The sequence below is a fragment of the Mustela putorius genome, unplaced genomic scaffold (assembly GCF_011764305.1).
Source record: "Mustela putorius furo isolate JIRA1106 unplaced genomic scaffold, ASM1176430v1.1 tig00000832_pilon_pilon_pilon, whole genome shotgun sequence".
Lineage (NCBI taxonomy): Eukaryota > Metazoa > Chordata > Mammalia > Carnivora > Mustelidae > Mustela > Mustela putorius.
In genome coordinates, this window is record NW_025421491.1 from 3,075,993 (window position 1) to 3,090,864 (window position 14,872).

The 14,872-nt window shown below is 35.6% G+C and overlaps 2 protein-coding genes across 2 annotated transcripts; both read left to right on the forward strand.

Moving 5' to 3' along the window:
- Positions 1-1,338: 1,338 nt before the first annotated feature.
- On the forward strand, positions 1,339-1,644 carry LOC101689812 (keratin-associated protein 25-1). Its single transcript, XM_004757482.2, has one exon. It carries the CDS (start codon positions 1,339-1,341, stop codon positions 1,642-1,644), a length of 306 nt encoding a protein of 101 aa, XP_004757539.2.
- A 6,620-nt stretch (positions 1,645-8,264) lies between these two features.
- Positions 8,265-9,027, forward strand: LOC101689512 (keratin-associated protein 24-1). The gene is given in 2 exon segments (XM_004757481.2): positions 8,265-8,399; positions 8,401-9,027. Coding segments are annotated over 2 exon segments (762 nt in total).
- Positions 9,028-14,872: the final 5,845 nt, after the last annotated feature.

Here is a 14,872-nt window from a genome sequence, read left to right on the forward strand (position 1 = left end):
TTTCTTTTCTTTTTTTTTTTTTTTTAGATTTTATTTATTTATTTGAGAGACAGAGATGACAAGTAGGCAGATAGGAGGAACAGGCTCCCTGCCGAGCAGAGAGCCAGATGCGGGGCTTGATCCCAGGACCCTGGGGTCATGACCTGAGCTGAAGGCAGAGGCTTAACCCACTGAGCCACCCAGGAGCCCCAAGCTGATACCATGTTTATCTTCTTCGTTGAATGCCACCAACAGACATGGATGATATTTTTGCTAATAAAAGAAAGTATGTCATGAGTGTTACCATGTAGGAATATCACAAACATTCCCTGAGTCTTTAGAAATCAAACTCAACTTTTACATATGAAGAGTATCAGGTTGTCAAGGTGAAACTCTTTAAAACATACATACACTAAGATGCTTAACTGAAATTAACTGTCAGGACAAATACACAGAGAACACTAACACATAGTTAGATTTTCAGCTTAGTATTAAAATATGGAATAGTATGAGGTTTTCCATCTGGAAAATCCAATAAGTTTTGATATGTAGGATCTATTTCGGTACATTAAATACTTCCTCCAAGTATTGCAACATTAGGTCTCTTCTTCAAAGATGAAGACTATGCCTTCTGATGTTTTTTTCCTGTGGATGATGACTGAGGTAAACATCTCTTCGAATGGACTCCCTTTAATCAAGCATTATTGAGGGGTGGGAACAGAAGCAAAACAGGCAAAGTACAGAGGTGATTACATCATAAATTCTTGAGCCTGATAACAGAGGACAGATAGGATGGCAGATACATAGGGCATGTAAACTGGACTTATTTTATAGAAGAGTGGGAAGTCATCTTCCCAGGCAGCACAACAATGAACTAATGAGATGTTATGATGCTAACTGAATTAAAATGTGGGTAGGAGGAGAGTCTGGGCATGTACCACCAAGGTATATAAGTAATCTGGTCTAGTTTCATGCAGATTTAGACAAGGTGCTCTTTGCTGCTTATCTGAAATCTTTACTTCAGATTCTACCATGACATCCAACATTTCCTCTTCTGGAAACGATGGTTCTCCATCTCTTGGGAGTCACTGCCACATTCCTGTTACTTCATCTACTACTTTATACACTGCTGGTATGAACCGTGGTGATAGTCTCTGCTTGCCCAGCCAAAACAGAACATGGCTCCTGGACAACTTCTTGAAGACATGTGGGAAACCTTCCAACTACCGACAATCCAGCTGTGGGTCCACAACCTATGACATTTCCTGCTACCCTTCTACTACATACTATGCTTCAAGGCCCTGCAGAGGAATCAGTTTTTTTCCCATTAACTATCACTCCAGTTCCTGTCAACCACCAATGTATAACAGAGCTCAGAACTACTTGTCAAGTTGTTTCCAACCCCAGAACCACCTCTCTTATGGCTGTCAGTCACAGAACTTCATCTTTGGTGGGTATCAACTACTGAATTTTGTGTCCCGGGCCTGCCATCCTTTGAGATATCTCTCCTATGACTGTCAACCTTTTGGTTATGTGTTCAGCAGCTTCCGACCCCTGGACTATGTGTCTAATAGGTTTCAACCGGTTCACTACATATACAACAGTTTCCATCCAGCTTGCTCCTTTGGGACTTGGCAATCTCCATTTATTAGAAGATCATGCTGAATCGTCATTCTAGCATCTTGCTGGAGAGCTTTGTAAAGAAGTATCATCTTCAGGTTGATGGATCATTGTGCTTTCAGTTCAGTTACTGTTTTAACCTCTATTCTTACTTGATCAGATTCTCAGTGACTTTAATTGTTTGCTTATTTACTGGAATATTCTTGCTACCAGGCTTCTTGATTTCTATGTCATTAACACATTCTTAACAAAACAAAAAATGTTTTCATCGTTATCTCTAAATAAACTTACTTCAAATAAGTCAGAAAAAAAGTTTTTCAATTCTTCATCATCCTTCATGAAGTTAAAGCCTCTTGGTTATACTAAACAAAATATATTTTTTAAAGAGTGTCTGCAAAAAGCAAACAAGATAGATACTTTCAAGGTCCTGATTGAACATGTTATAACAGTTGAACATGAAATATGCATCTGCACTTTCTAACACTTAAACAGGGAATTATGAAGGTTCTTTAGTCAGAACAGACTGTGTTTTATCACACTAACATGGAACTTCAAAATTCCAGGAGCTTGAAATCACAATGGTTTATCATTCATACACATTATTATTTCATGTCCAAAATAATTCCCATTCTGGGATTCAGGAGTAGAGAGCCTTGACTATAGGAAGTATTGCTAGTAGGGACAGAGGAAATATAGAAAGAGAATCACCTACCAACTTGATATATGTCCTTTAACATTTGGTGGAAGTCAGCAAGTTACAACGTTCACCTTACCTAATGGTATAAATCACAAAGGGGTTACATAAATTTTAATTCTGATTAGTGGAAAGCACATTATATTTTCCTCTTGAATTAAACTTAACAAGTGCTTCCTTCACTCCCTCATGGATTCTTACATAGAGAACACTTGGAAATTATTTCTTTCTTTTATAGATGTATGTAATTAATTACTTCAGTTCCTTCATGTATTCAGTGAGAACTTGCTCTTCCTACAATATCTACCTATATCTCGTATCTACCATACTGATACTTTTAATATGTCACCGTACCACTAGATAATCAGTAATCTTCTATAAAGACAACTAAAAAAGCATATTATTTTTCCCATTTTTTACAGATAAAAAGAAGTCCAATAGGACAAACAGCTTTCCCAAAGACCCAGTTAAGTTGGATTCCAAAGACTTTTCTTTACTCTCCATATTATCTATAGTTTTTCTCATTGAGGTAATGACTAATTTAGAAGCTTTCAAGTTGTCAATAGCTTGACAACCATGACCTTCAACTCTAAAACTGTGAAGCCTACACTGTAAACAAAACTATTTCTTCTCTGTCTCAGCCACAGACCACCCTTCTCTCTAGGATGCCAACTAATTTTAATGGTACACACACTTGTGTCCTCCCTGGGAGTCTTATTTCCTATGTAGGTGATAGGAAATGTCTTCAACATATTAAATTTCTTTAAATTTTATAAATACATATATATATAATTTATATATTTTATATATATAGTATATAACATATAATATATGTGTACGTGTTTGTGTTTGATATATAACTTATACAGATTGTAACAAGTTGTCTAACCTAAAACTTCAGCCTCCTTTAGTGTTCATTCGTTTCTTTCTTTCTTTTTTTCTTTCTTTATTTCTCTGTCTCATGTACTCTTACAAAATGCAATATGTTTTAGATGAGATCCAATAATAATGATAATGAAAGTAATAATATGTAATAATAATAAAAATAAAGACTGTAGGCTTGTGATAATGATAAAAGTTAACATCAACTACATACTAACCATATTTCATAAACTTTGACTAACTCATTTGATCCTCAGAGTGATCTATGGAGAAAATACTATGGTTATTAACTCCATTTTGAAGATGTGGACATTGAGTTAGAGAACCATTTGGTAGTCCACGCCTGGGTGGCTCAGTTTGAAGATGTGATCCCATGGGATCGGGCTCCTTGTTAGAGGGAGCCCATTTGGTAGTAATTGATATTCTAAAATCTTTAAAAAAAAAATAAATAAAATAAAATATTTAAAAGAATAGAATCTATGAAGTTTGAGTATTGAGCCCTTATTCTTAACAACTGTATATGCAGTCTTCTGGGAATTAGCTCATGACTACGGCACAAGAATATGAGTTAAAAAAGAGAAGTCATTATGGATCTATTGTCAAGAAAAGCATTTTTCTTAACTACATGGGGTAGAACTGTCCATTTATGTCATGAACTTTTAGAAGAGGCAAGATTATTGCAGGACATCTCTTTGCAATATCAAAGTAAATTAACAGTGAGATTTTTTTTTTTTTTTTTTTAGTCTAATGGGAGGACAGAATTTTAAGTTATAGCTTTAGAAAATTAGAAGGAAAGTAACATTTGATTTGCATCTACTATGTGCCAAACACTCTCTTAAGTAACTTTACATTTTTTATCTCATTCTGTCCTCACAACAGTCCTGCAAAATAGGTGCTACTGGCTCTGGATTTACATTAGAAGGTACTGAGGCACTGAGAGATAAGACTTTTCCTAGGTCACACACTAATAAATATGTGTAATAGTACTTAGTAAGAGGGTGAGTCATAACTCATGGAGGCATAGTCTTGACAGCTTCATCTCAAAATGTTTAACTTATTCACCAGTATCTCATTATATTCTTACAATGTTTTCCTTAAAATGTAAGCACAAATCAGACTCGCGTCTCTATCTTGTCACTCATTTGCGTTATCATTTTAAAAGTGCTTAATCTTCATTTACTCCTGTATCTTAAATTTTTAATTTTGCTCATTTGCCTTTCAGCTGTTGAAACAATGATCTATGAAATCAACAGGACAAATGTAGCTACAATGTCCACCACTTTAGGTTACCACTGCTGAATTTAAGAATCATTTGAACTCAACAGTTACAATTTAATTGCTATATAAGTATGGTTTGGATACATTTTGCTTTTTTAAATCATGGGATCACTGTTGCATCATTGAATAGCACTGGGGCAAGTGGAATTAGAATACAAATATATATGTGGTGGCAAAAAAAGAAGATAAAAATTCTATCATGACTTAAAAGTCTAGAAGGTGACCTCCATTATTTTCTTTAAGGGCCATTTACTGGAAAATTTAGCTTTCTTTGATCTTCCATGTTTACCCTAAAGGATTTTTAACCTTTGGAAAAAAATGGGAAGGAGTCCCATAACTCTTTTTTAATGAGTTACAAGAAATCTGCTGCCTCATTAAATAAAGGGATTTTGTTTCTTATTCTTCAGAAGGCATAGGAATTTCTCTGCATTATCTGATGGCTAGAAAGCTTATTCCTTGCATCTTAAATTTGTCCTAGATAAAGAGCCCAAACTCTACATAAAGACTAACTAATAGAATGACCTAGACTCCTTGACATAATGTATTAGTTTCTTGTGGCTACTATAACAAAATTCCACAAACTTGGTGGTTTAACTCAACAGAAATGTGTTCTCTTGCAATTTTGGAGGCCAGAAGTCCAAAATCAGTTTCACTGAACTGAAGTCGAGAGGTCAAAAGGGCTGATGCCTTCTGGAATCTCCAGTAGAAAATTCATTCCTTGCCTCTTCTAGCTTCTCAATGTCGTCAGCATTCTTTCACTTATGTCAGCATAACTACAATCTCCTCCTCTGTCATCAGATTGACTTCTCTCTCTGATTGACTCCCTCCTTCTTATACGAATTCCCATAACTGCATCAGGCTCACCCAGAAACCTATTTCACAGGGTCCAAGGATTAGGAAGTGGGCATCTTTGTTGGGTGGGCTGGATTCTATTTAGTTCTTCATACATACATACTACTATATATATATATATATATATATAAAACAAGTGGGGGAATTATTAGAAGGAAAGACCTTTTTAGCAATTCAGTGAAAATGCAGTAATCCATAAGCTTCTTCAAAGCCTTAAGAAGACAATGGCACCGAAATGACGATGGTTTTTACTTTCTGCTAAAACTTACAATTGCGATGAGCTTACTTTCTCTATTACTGATGCTGTCAGCTTTGTGTCTTGCCAAGATGCAGACTAAAATAAAAGATGATTCTGTAGAAGTATCATTTACAGAATATGGTGGGTGAATGGGCTGTGATGGTTACTTATGACAGTAATGGGTAAAGTAAGAAGTTAAAACACAAAAGCAAATGAGAGGAGTTAATCCCACATGGATGGAGCTAGAGAATATTTTGCTAAGTGAAATAAGGCAGACAGTGAAAGAAAAATACTATATGACTTACTTATATGTGGAATCTGAAAAAACAAAACAAAAGGATGGTTAAATAAACAAAAACAGACTCATAAATACAGAGAACAAACTTCTTGTTGCCAGAGGAGAAGGGCCTGGGGGGATGAGTGAAGTCAGTCGGTGAAGGGAATTAAGAGGTACAGACTTCCAGTTGTAAAATAAATAAGTCCGAGGGATGAAAAGTAAAATATAGACAATAAAATTGTGATGACCTTATATTATGATGGATAATAGCTACACTTATTCTGGTGAGTGTAGTGTAATGTACAACATTTTCAAATCACTATATTGCACACCTAGAACTAACATAACATTGTATGTCAACTACAATTTTAAAAAATGCAAAGAGTTGAGCTAACTTTACCTTTGCAAATCTCAACATTTGATTAATTAGAATATGTTGTACCAAATAAATTTAAATATGTCATAAAGTCTGATACTGTGAATATTGGTTATGCTATGTAATGTCCTACATATTCTTGTTGGATTTACACTAGTGTGAATGATATTAATTTAAAATACTATTGAATGTTAAGTTGTTTTTCCCCCTCAAATCTACCTCAAGGAAGCCTAAAAATAAGACTAGAGATACCAAAAAGAAATGCAGAAATAAAGCTCCATCAATGTCTGGACTCTTCTATATAGGACTAGGATTCAGTAACTCAGTACAAAGTTGACCATCAGCTTCATTACATATTTTATTTCTTCTTCTGCCATTTCTGCACACTTCTACACAAAATCCCAGGACACTCTATAGCCAAACAATTTGCTGAAAATATGGTTTCCTGATCCTGACCCTTTTCATTTGAGAGACACATCACAAAACAGCAAAATCTGTTTAATAAAGAGTTGCTTACAGAATAAACCCATTACCTTATAGAATAAATACTAAGGGAAGCATGGAGAAAACTCAGGTTGAGAAAAATATTTGGAGATTTGGTGTGTGTTTTAAAAATGTAGCCGAGAAGGAGAGAATAGGAAGAGAAAATCTAATTGTCTTCTATAAGGACAGTGTCTTTTAAAAACCATCCTTAGTGTGTAAACCTGGTGATTCACAGACCTGTACCTGTGGGGATAAAAATATATGTTTATAAAAAATAAAAAATTAAAAAATTAAAAAAAAATAAACCACTGTATAATTAAAAAAAAAAAAAAATCCTTAGAGCTTATGTCACCTGAATAAGTTGGTGCTGTCCTCTGTCTGAACCCATCTGTGTTAATAAATGCATTCCTGTTTCCAATTCAATGTAGGCTGTAAGTTTGAATTATAGTTTATATTTTCAAGAACAAAATGTCAATTCTTCAGCTTGAATTAAAATCTTTAAAAAAATTCCACCAGCTTTCACCCTAAGGAGCAAAAAGTGTTATTTAAGAAGTACAGTACCTATAGGAACTATATGTTATTCAAATAAATTTTTAAACATAGTTATTCCCTTTTATGGGTATAGACAAAGAATAACTTCAACACAGGAATGAAATAAAGTTTATGTGGAAAAAATGCAAACCAAGAATAAATAAAACTTATGTTGAGAGAGATGTAGAAAAATGTTATACATTTGACAGGAATTGGGCTTTACAGCTGAGACAATGGAATGTGTGATCTATAATCTCAGTCAATTAAGAAGGCATAATCTTGAGAAACTGGCCTTCTTTGATACTACATATGGCAGAAACTCTTTAAGAAAGAAATCTCATAAAAGTCTTGGTTACTTAGTAACCATTGACCCACGAGTACAAGTTAGGTCACTAAATCTCACGTGGATTACCGTGAGTCTTACAAGGGTAATTCTCCAAATATGTCAGATGAGAAGTCAACACCAATACATGACCTAGCACAGTTAAGAGCATAGTACATATTTTGGGGGACCATTTCTTTCTCTTAATAGTTCAGTGCTTTACCCTCTCTTTTAAGTAACAGTATTGACACAGCCCAAGTATTTGGCTTAGTTCACAGTATAGGATTAAGTTCTGCAGTATCTTGCCTGGTCAAAAGAATGGAAAAGTACAGGTTCATTGTTTTGCTTGAATCCTTGTTAACCCTTTAATGACTATGCTGCAGAAGCCTACAGACACGTGAACTCTTGTGAACCATCGATTGGCAGTTGCGAGTTTGCTTATTAACATTAAAATCACTATTCACCAAAGGTATGGCCTACAGATAATGGGTGATGGGTGATGCTCAACATGGCGATTAGAGATACTTTGAAGAATCAAAATAAACTTATTTTTATAGGAGTGTGAAGACGTCAGAGGCTGTAGCTAAACAACTCACTAATAAGATGTTGTTACGTTGTTGTCCCAGGCAGGGAGAAGGAAGAGAGTCTGGGGAGGCTGCAGACAATGCCCAGGAAATATATAAAAAGTCTGGAAGCCATAGTATCACCATACTTCCAACGCCATTACTGAACATGCAGTCAGGCTCCATGTCTCTTCTGGGCTGTTCTGGGGAATGCAGTGATACATCCTACAGAACTCACTGTTATATCCCAGTGACTCCTTCTGTTGCGCTTTGCTCCAGTGATGTAAGTCCTACTTTTGGGACTCTGTTTACCCAGTAGCTACCAAGGAAATCTTTGGCTTCTGGGTAACTGCCAAGAAACCTATGCTGAAGCACCAAGCTGCGAATCTCCTAGCTGTGAGCTCAAGATCTGCACCACAAGTTGTGACCCGTCAAACTCCTGTGTGCCCTGCAACTCTCCAGCAGTGGGCCAAGTCTGCAGTACCTGTGAAACCACCAACATTGGACCTAACCCCAGCTGCAATCCATGCACTCAGACCAAGGGGTATGTATCTTATTACTACAAACTCAGCCAAAGTCCATCTAAAGCCTGCCAGACCTTCAGCAATAGCTTCAAGGGCTTTGGGCAACTTAACTGCTCGTCCAACCGTTTCCGTCTCCTAAACCACTGTAGAGTGGGTAGTTTGGGCTATGGAGGCTGCCAAAATCTTGCCTTCATACCCAGTGGCTTCTCACCATCATGTTATATTTCCAGAAGCTGCCAACCCCAAAACTATTTAGTGAGAAATTGCCGATATCCAAGTTATGGACCAGTGAGCTGTCAACCGCTGAGATATTTTTCTAGAAACTTCCAGTCTCTGAGCTGCATTCCAAGTACCTTTCCTCCTCTGAGGTATTTATGCAGTGGTTGTAGACCTCTGAGTTGTTATTGAATAATTTGTTGCATTTGTAGCTACTGGGTATTGTAGCAGATTCTGCCAAGTAGTCATCTTCCCTAATATTCGGCTCAATTACTTCATTTGTCTTAAGAATCTTGTTATATGAACCTCAAATACAATTCCAGGACTTATCAACCACAACCATGATCATTTACTAGCTTTTTTTTTCCTTTGTTGCTCTGTTAATATCCTTTGTGTTGAGGGCTGAACCTGAAGGTGGTATTGTTTCTGCGATTCACTACAATGGACAGACTGAAGAGATTCCACATAAAATACAAATATTGTCAGCTTTCTGATGTTGACTGTCATTGTCCCTTGTCTGCCACTGGGAATATCCCTTACCTTCTTGATGAAGAAAAGACTTTTTGGTTTGACTGATGATTCCAGCACATTCTTTCAGAATGTTTTGCTTTTTATCATTAGTCTTGTGGACTGCTTAACTAGCATGTTGCTAATGAACTAAGAGATAGCATTACCTTAAATATGCTATGTTCAGCTATTGTATCCATCCCCTACTGACTTATTATCAGGATATGCAAGCAGCAGTGCTCAACTCAAAATCAGAAGACCTTCAGCCAATCTTCTCTTCCAAAGAAGCCCCAAAGCCCTCAGTTTGCTGGCATTCAACTTTGGTTCCCAATGCCTAGGAGAGAGCCTTGGGAGTAGCATCAGCACAAGAACTGTTTGTTGAAAGAATGATAAAATAGTCTTATAGATTCTTCATGATTAGTGATGATCTATGTTTGTGGTTCTGCTATAATCCTCCCCTGCTGAATTATTGCTTTCTGACTCTAGAAAAGCTTCTGGTTCATAGTTAATAAACAAATTTCGATTGGGAAATAATGTTTTGCATTATGCTTTATTTCATATTCACTGAAGTTTTATCCATGTTCTGGGCAATATGCATAACATTGTGGAAACACTAGTTTCCTGTCATTTAGTTTAATAGCCTAGTTAAAAATATGAAAAGATAGAATATGAATTCCTAGGATTTTATTTATTTTGTTTTGTTCTATTTTTAACACTTGAGTGGCATTTCTCTCAGAGTGTCTGTGATTGGTATGTCTGTAGAAAACCAGGAAAAAACATAAATAAATCAATCTAGTGCAAATTATATAAAGCATTAAATATATTTCCCTGAACAATATGTGTATTTATTGGTTTTGTAGATAAAGTTTGGGGTTTCAAATAGATTTAATATTGAACGCTGAGAGAATTGGTTTAACCTCTAAAAAGTTCTCCAAAAAGTGAAAATAAAATCATCCATCTCAGTGGTTCAAACGTAACATTTATCTTAAGAATTTTTGTAAATAAAAAGCAAATCACGTTTGCAGTCAAATAAAGTGGGCTGTGGAGATGAGTGTTAACCAGAGATTGGATGAATGGAAGAAGGTCATCAGTATTAGAAATCCAGAATTAAAACTCTTGAAGTATACAAAAGGGGTACCATTTTATGTATTCAGTAGTCCTACTATATATAAGAAAGGCTTATGGAAGGAATATGAATAGTTCATTTCTGCTTGAACATGTCTGTGCACAATCAAGTCACTCCTTGGTGAGTTCATTCCATTTTCAGAGAGTACTATTTGTTGAAAATTTCTTCTTTATACTGATACAAATTGAATTGTTCTTAGCAACTATCCATTGACTGAATAGGACCAGTTTAATTCCTTTAACCCTGAACAGGTGTTCAGGTATTTGAAAATAATTACTGTGTGTCCCAGATGAGTATTCAGCTGTCCAAACTAAACATGCAGCCTTTCTCTTTGCAAACTTTAATAGAAAACTTATTCTTTGAAGCATCAAATGAGATTCTTTGGGGGATATCAAGATTTATAGATCCTATTCTCAAGAACTATCCAGAGGAGTAATATACTGAAACAAACAATAATTCAACCATTTTGAGTACAATATAAAATGAATCAGAGGGAGGACTCTAACAGGAGAAGTAGAGAATACCTTGTGGAAGAAACATCATCAGAGTGATGCCTGAATGTGAACGGACTGGGGGATGTGTATGCAATGAGGGAACAGGAGGGTGGGGGTAAGAGATACATTTAAAAAGATGCATAGATTAGTTTGACCCAAGGGAAGGATACATAAACTCATCAGTGGGGGAAAAATTGGGAGGAAATATAAGACATTGGGTTAAATAAAAACAGTTATAAAATAAAAGATTTTTAAATGTGGCTACATCTGATCAAAAGCTCCTGATAACAGAAGACACTACACAGAAATTAAAAATAAAGCAAAAGTGTGTGTGTGGGAGGTGGTAAAAGGGAGCCTGAGAACTTTCTGTACTTTCCACTCAAATCTTCTGTAAACCTAACGTCTAACAAATAGTCCTAATGAAAGATCAGCACACCTGGAACTATGATGTTATGTGTCAGTTATAACCAAGTAATAATAATTTAAAAAAAAAAAAAACAGGCGAACAAAAAAATGACCAAAAAATGCATGATTGAGACAAAATAGATATAGAAGACCCCATAAAATTACTGTTTAGAATATTTAAGAACACAAATAAAGAAAGAAAAACACAGTGACTTAACATCAAAGAAACAATATGAGAAATTAGGGGCACCTGGGTGGCTCAGTCAGTTAAGCGTCTGCCTTCGGCTCAGGTCATGATCTCAGGGTGCTGGGACGGGTCCCCATGCGGGCTCCCTGCTCAGTGCGGAGTCTGCTTCCTTTCCTTCTCTCACTGCTCCTACCTCATGCTGGCTCTCCCTCTCTCAAATAAATAAACAAAATCTTTAAAACAATATGAGCAATTACTCATAAAATAAATATAAATCATCAATAAACACACCGAAGAATGTTCCACCCAGTAGTAATTGGTAATTATAAATGCAGAACATGGGGCGCCTGGGTGGCTCAGTGGGTTAAAGCCTCTGCCTTCAGCTTGGATCATGATCCCAGGATCCTGGGATTGAGCCTCGCATCTGGCTCGCAGCAGGGAGCCTGCTTCCTCCTCTCTCTCTGCCTGCCTCTCTGCCTACTTGTGATCTCTGTCAAATAAATAAATAAAATCCTTTAAATAAATAAATAAATGCAGAACATTATTTTTCATCATCCATTTGTCAAGCATTTTAGTAATTTATGTCAACTTAAAAACATATGCTTATACACTGAAGGTGGTAGTCGAATTTGATAGAGCTGCTACCTACATGAATATTTAAAATACACACATTGTATGATCAGATACTTTCCCTTCTTAATGTCTCCCCTACAGAAACATTCTTTCAAGTCTTACAATATTTATTTCAGCATGGCCTGAATACTGAAAAATTAGAAGCAATGGAAAATTCCATCAAACGGAGATTTTCAAATAAAATGTAATGAATTATGCTAATAAATATGTCATGAGAATTAAAAACAGTGGATCCATATTACATAAAAACATGTAGGTCCATATGAATTCTATGATGAAAGACATTACAAAATAAAAAAAGATTATAAAATATGATAAATAAGATGTGACATTTTATATAATCTCGCATGTATCAATGAACATTTCTCAAAACTGTTTATCCTCTACCCATCTATTTATCTATCTGGATAGAATAAAAAATTCTAGAAAAACACAACCTGGGGCACCTGGGTGGCTCAGCCAGGTAAGCTTCAACTTTTGGCTCAGGTCATGATCTCAGGGTCCTGTGATCAAGCCCCACATTGGGATACCTGCTCAGTGGGAAGCCTGCTTCTCCCTCTCCTTCTGCCTGACACTCCCCCTCCTTGTGCTCTCTATCTCTGTCAAATAAATAAAATCTTAAAAAAAAAAAAAAAGGAAAAGAAAAACACAAACTAAGTTATGTTAGCTTTGGGAGAGTTTTAGAAATGGTAGTTGGTGATTTTTAAAGTAATTTTTAGACTTAAGAGTCCTGCTTTGATTCCCTAAATAATTAAAAAAAGTGGTTCCATTCTATGACTTTGTAGAGTATATAATCAACAACATCTCCTATGCTACTGTTAATAAAAATATTAAATAGCAAAGTAAAGTAGGCATCAGTCCTCTATAGCACATTACCTTCTAGAACATCATAGAATGTAAAGATTCATATATGTCTATTCGATTTCATTTAGGCATAAACTATGCTCAATAATTAACCCACTATGTCCATAGCTCCAATGGCAGCTAATTTGTAGAATCCAACTGAGGTCTTTTTAAATTTGCACTTAAAAATAGACAAATGAATTACTTCTTTCCCCATACATTTTACTGAACAGCTGACTAACACTTTCTACTTCCCAAATAAAAGAACATCTATTTTTTTGTTAAAAAAACTACTTGTAGATTTAAAATATTATTTTCTGCAGTTATAAAAAATTTACAAATACAAATATAAGCGTTCAAGTGTTTTTTATGCTTTTCTCTCTCACACACAGCAGAGAAAGGAATACAATGATTTGTATGTACATTTACTATTCTAAATGCTGCAAGTCATACAAAATTCTACTCTGTAATCTGTTTAACACTCAGTGGACTTAATGGATAATTAAAGTCTCTGGCTTAATTTATATACTTAAATGTGTTTGTTTAGATGACTAACAATTTACTTTGTAACCAAGTTTTAAAGAGTTGATAATGCCACTGCATTTGGCATGCTATCAAAGACCTGAATATAATTGCATAATTCTGCTGTTTCTTTCTGTCTGTCCCTTAAACTGTATTATTAGCCAACATCTTTTTGAAACCTTCTTTCATCTATTGTATTTTCTAATGGATAAGAAATAAATCTGTATCACTTCTAAGCCTAGTGTAAACATGAATAGATTTTAAAATTTTTATTCCGTTGAGTTTCTCAACTTTTTCTTTGAGTTCTGCATGGGATGCCTATCAATGCTCTCAATATAGAGTGGGTGTACTAGACATGATTTGTTTAATAAAAATGGATCTCATCCACCAGAAGGCCCTTGATGAATTAGCAGACTCACCTGACACTTCAATTAGCCATATTGTCACTCCCAATATCATAGAGAATATCTCAAAACCATGTTACTCTATATTTATTCATAACCACCAACACTGGGCTGTCCATACTAAAATTTCCACCTATACTAGGACCTTGTTGAAATTATAGTTTCTAGATTCACTTCAGAAGTGAATCGACAGTGAATAGAATCCTTGATCAGAGGTGCGCACCTGTTGTCTCAGAGCTAATAAAATTATTTCTTCAACTGTTCACTATGCTCACTGTGCTTGGTTTTTTTGACTGTTATTTTAATGTGATTGACAGGTGAGACTCAGTAAATCACCAAGTTGTGTTATCTAGAGTCAGGTCACTGACAGATGGGGAGAGAATGGAATCTCAGCTCCCACCATTGTTTTCTTTGCCTTACAGTCTGGAGTCCTGAAAATTCTAGATTATTCTATTTTGACTGCTCTCATTCCGAGGTCTTCACACTTGAAGGAAATGTCATTCAAAAATACAAAATAATTCTTTTAATTTAAAAAAGAATACATTACCTCTAGGTTTATATTCAGATTCTGATCTAAAAGAATGAAGTTGAAATTTCATTAAAGAATAAAAATTCGAAAATTGGAATGATTTTTTTCAATAAAGAAAGAATAAAGATTTTAAGACCAGAATCCTGTCTTTCTCTCCTTTTTTTTTTTTTAAAGATTTTATTTATTTATTTGAAAGACAGAGATCACAAGTAGGCAGAGAGGCAGACAGAGAGAGAGAGGAAGGGAAACAGATTCCCTGCTTAGCAGAGAGCCTGATGCGGGGCTCGATCCGAGGACCCTGGGATCATGACCTGAGCAGAAGGCAAAGGCTTTAACCCACCAAGCCACGCAGGAGCCCCAGAATCCTGTCTTTCAAGAAACAATTAT

Coding starts and splice junctions, on each gene's coding strand:
- LOC101689812 (XM_004757482.2), top strand. CDS start 1,339: ATGTATAACAGAGCTCAGAACTACTTGTCAAGTTGTTTCCAACCCCAG.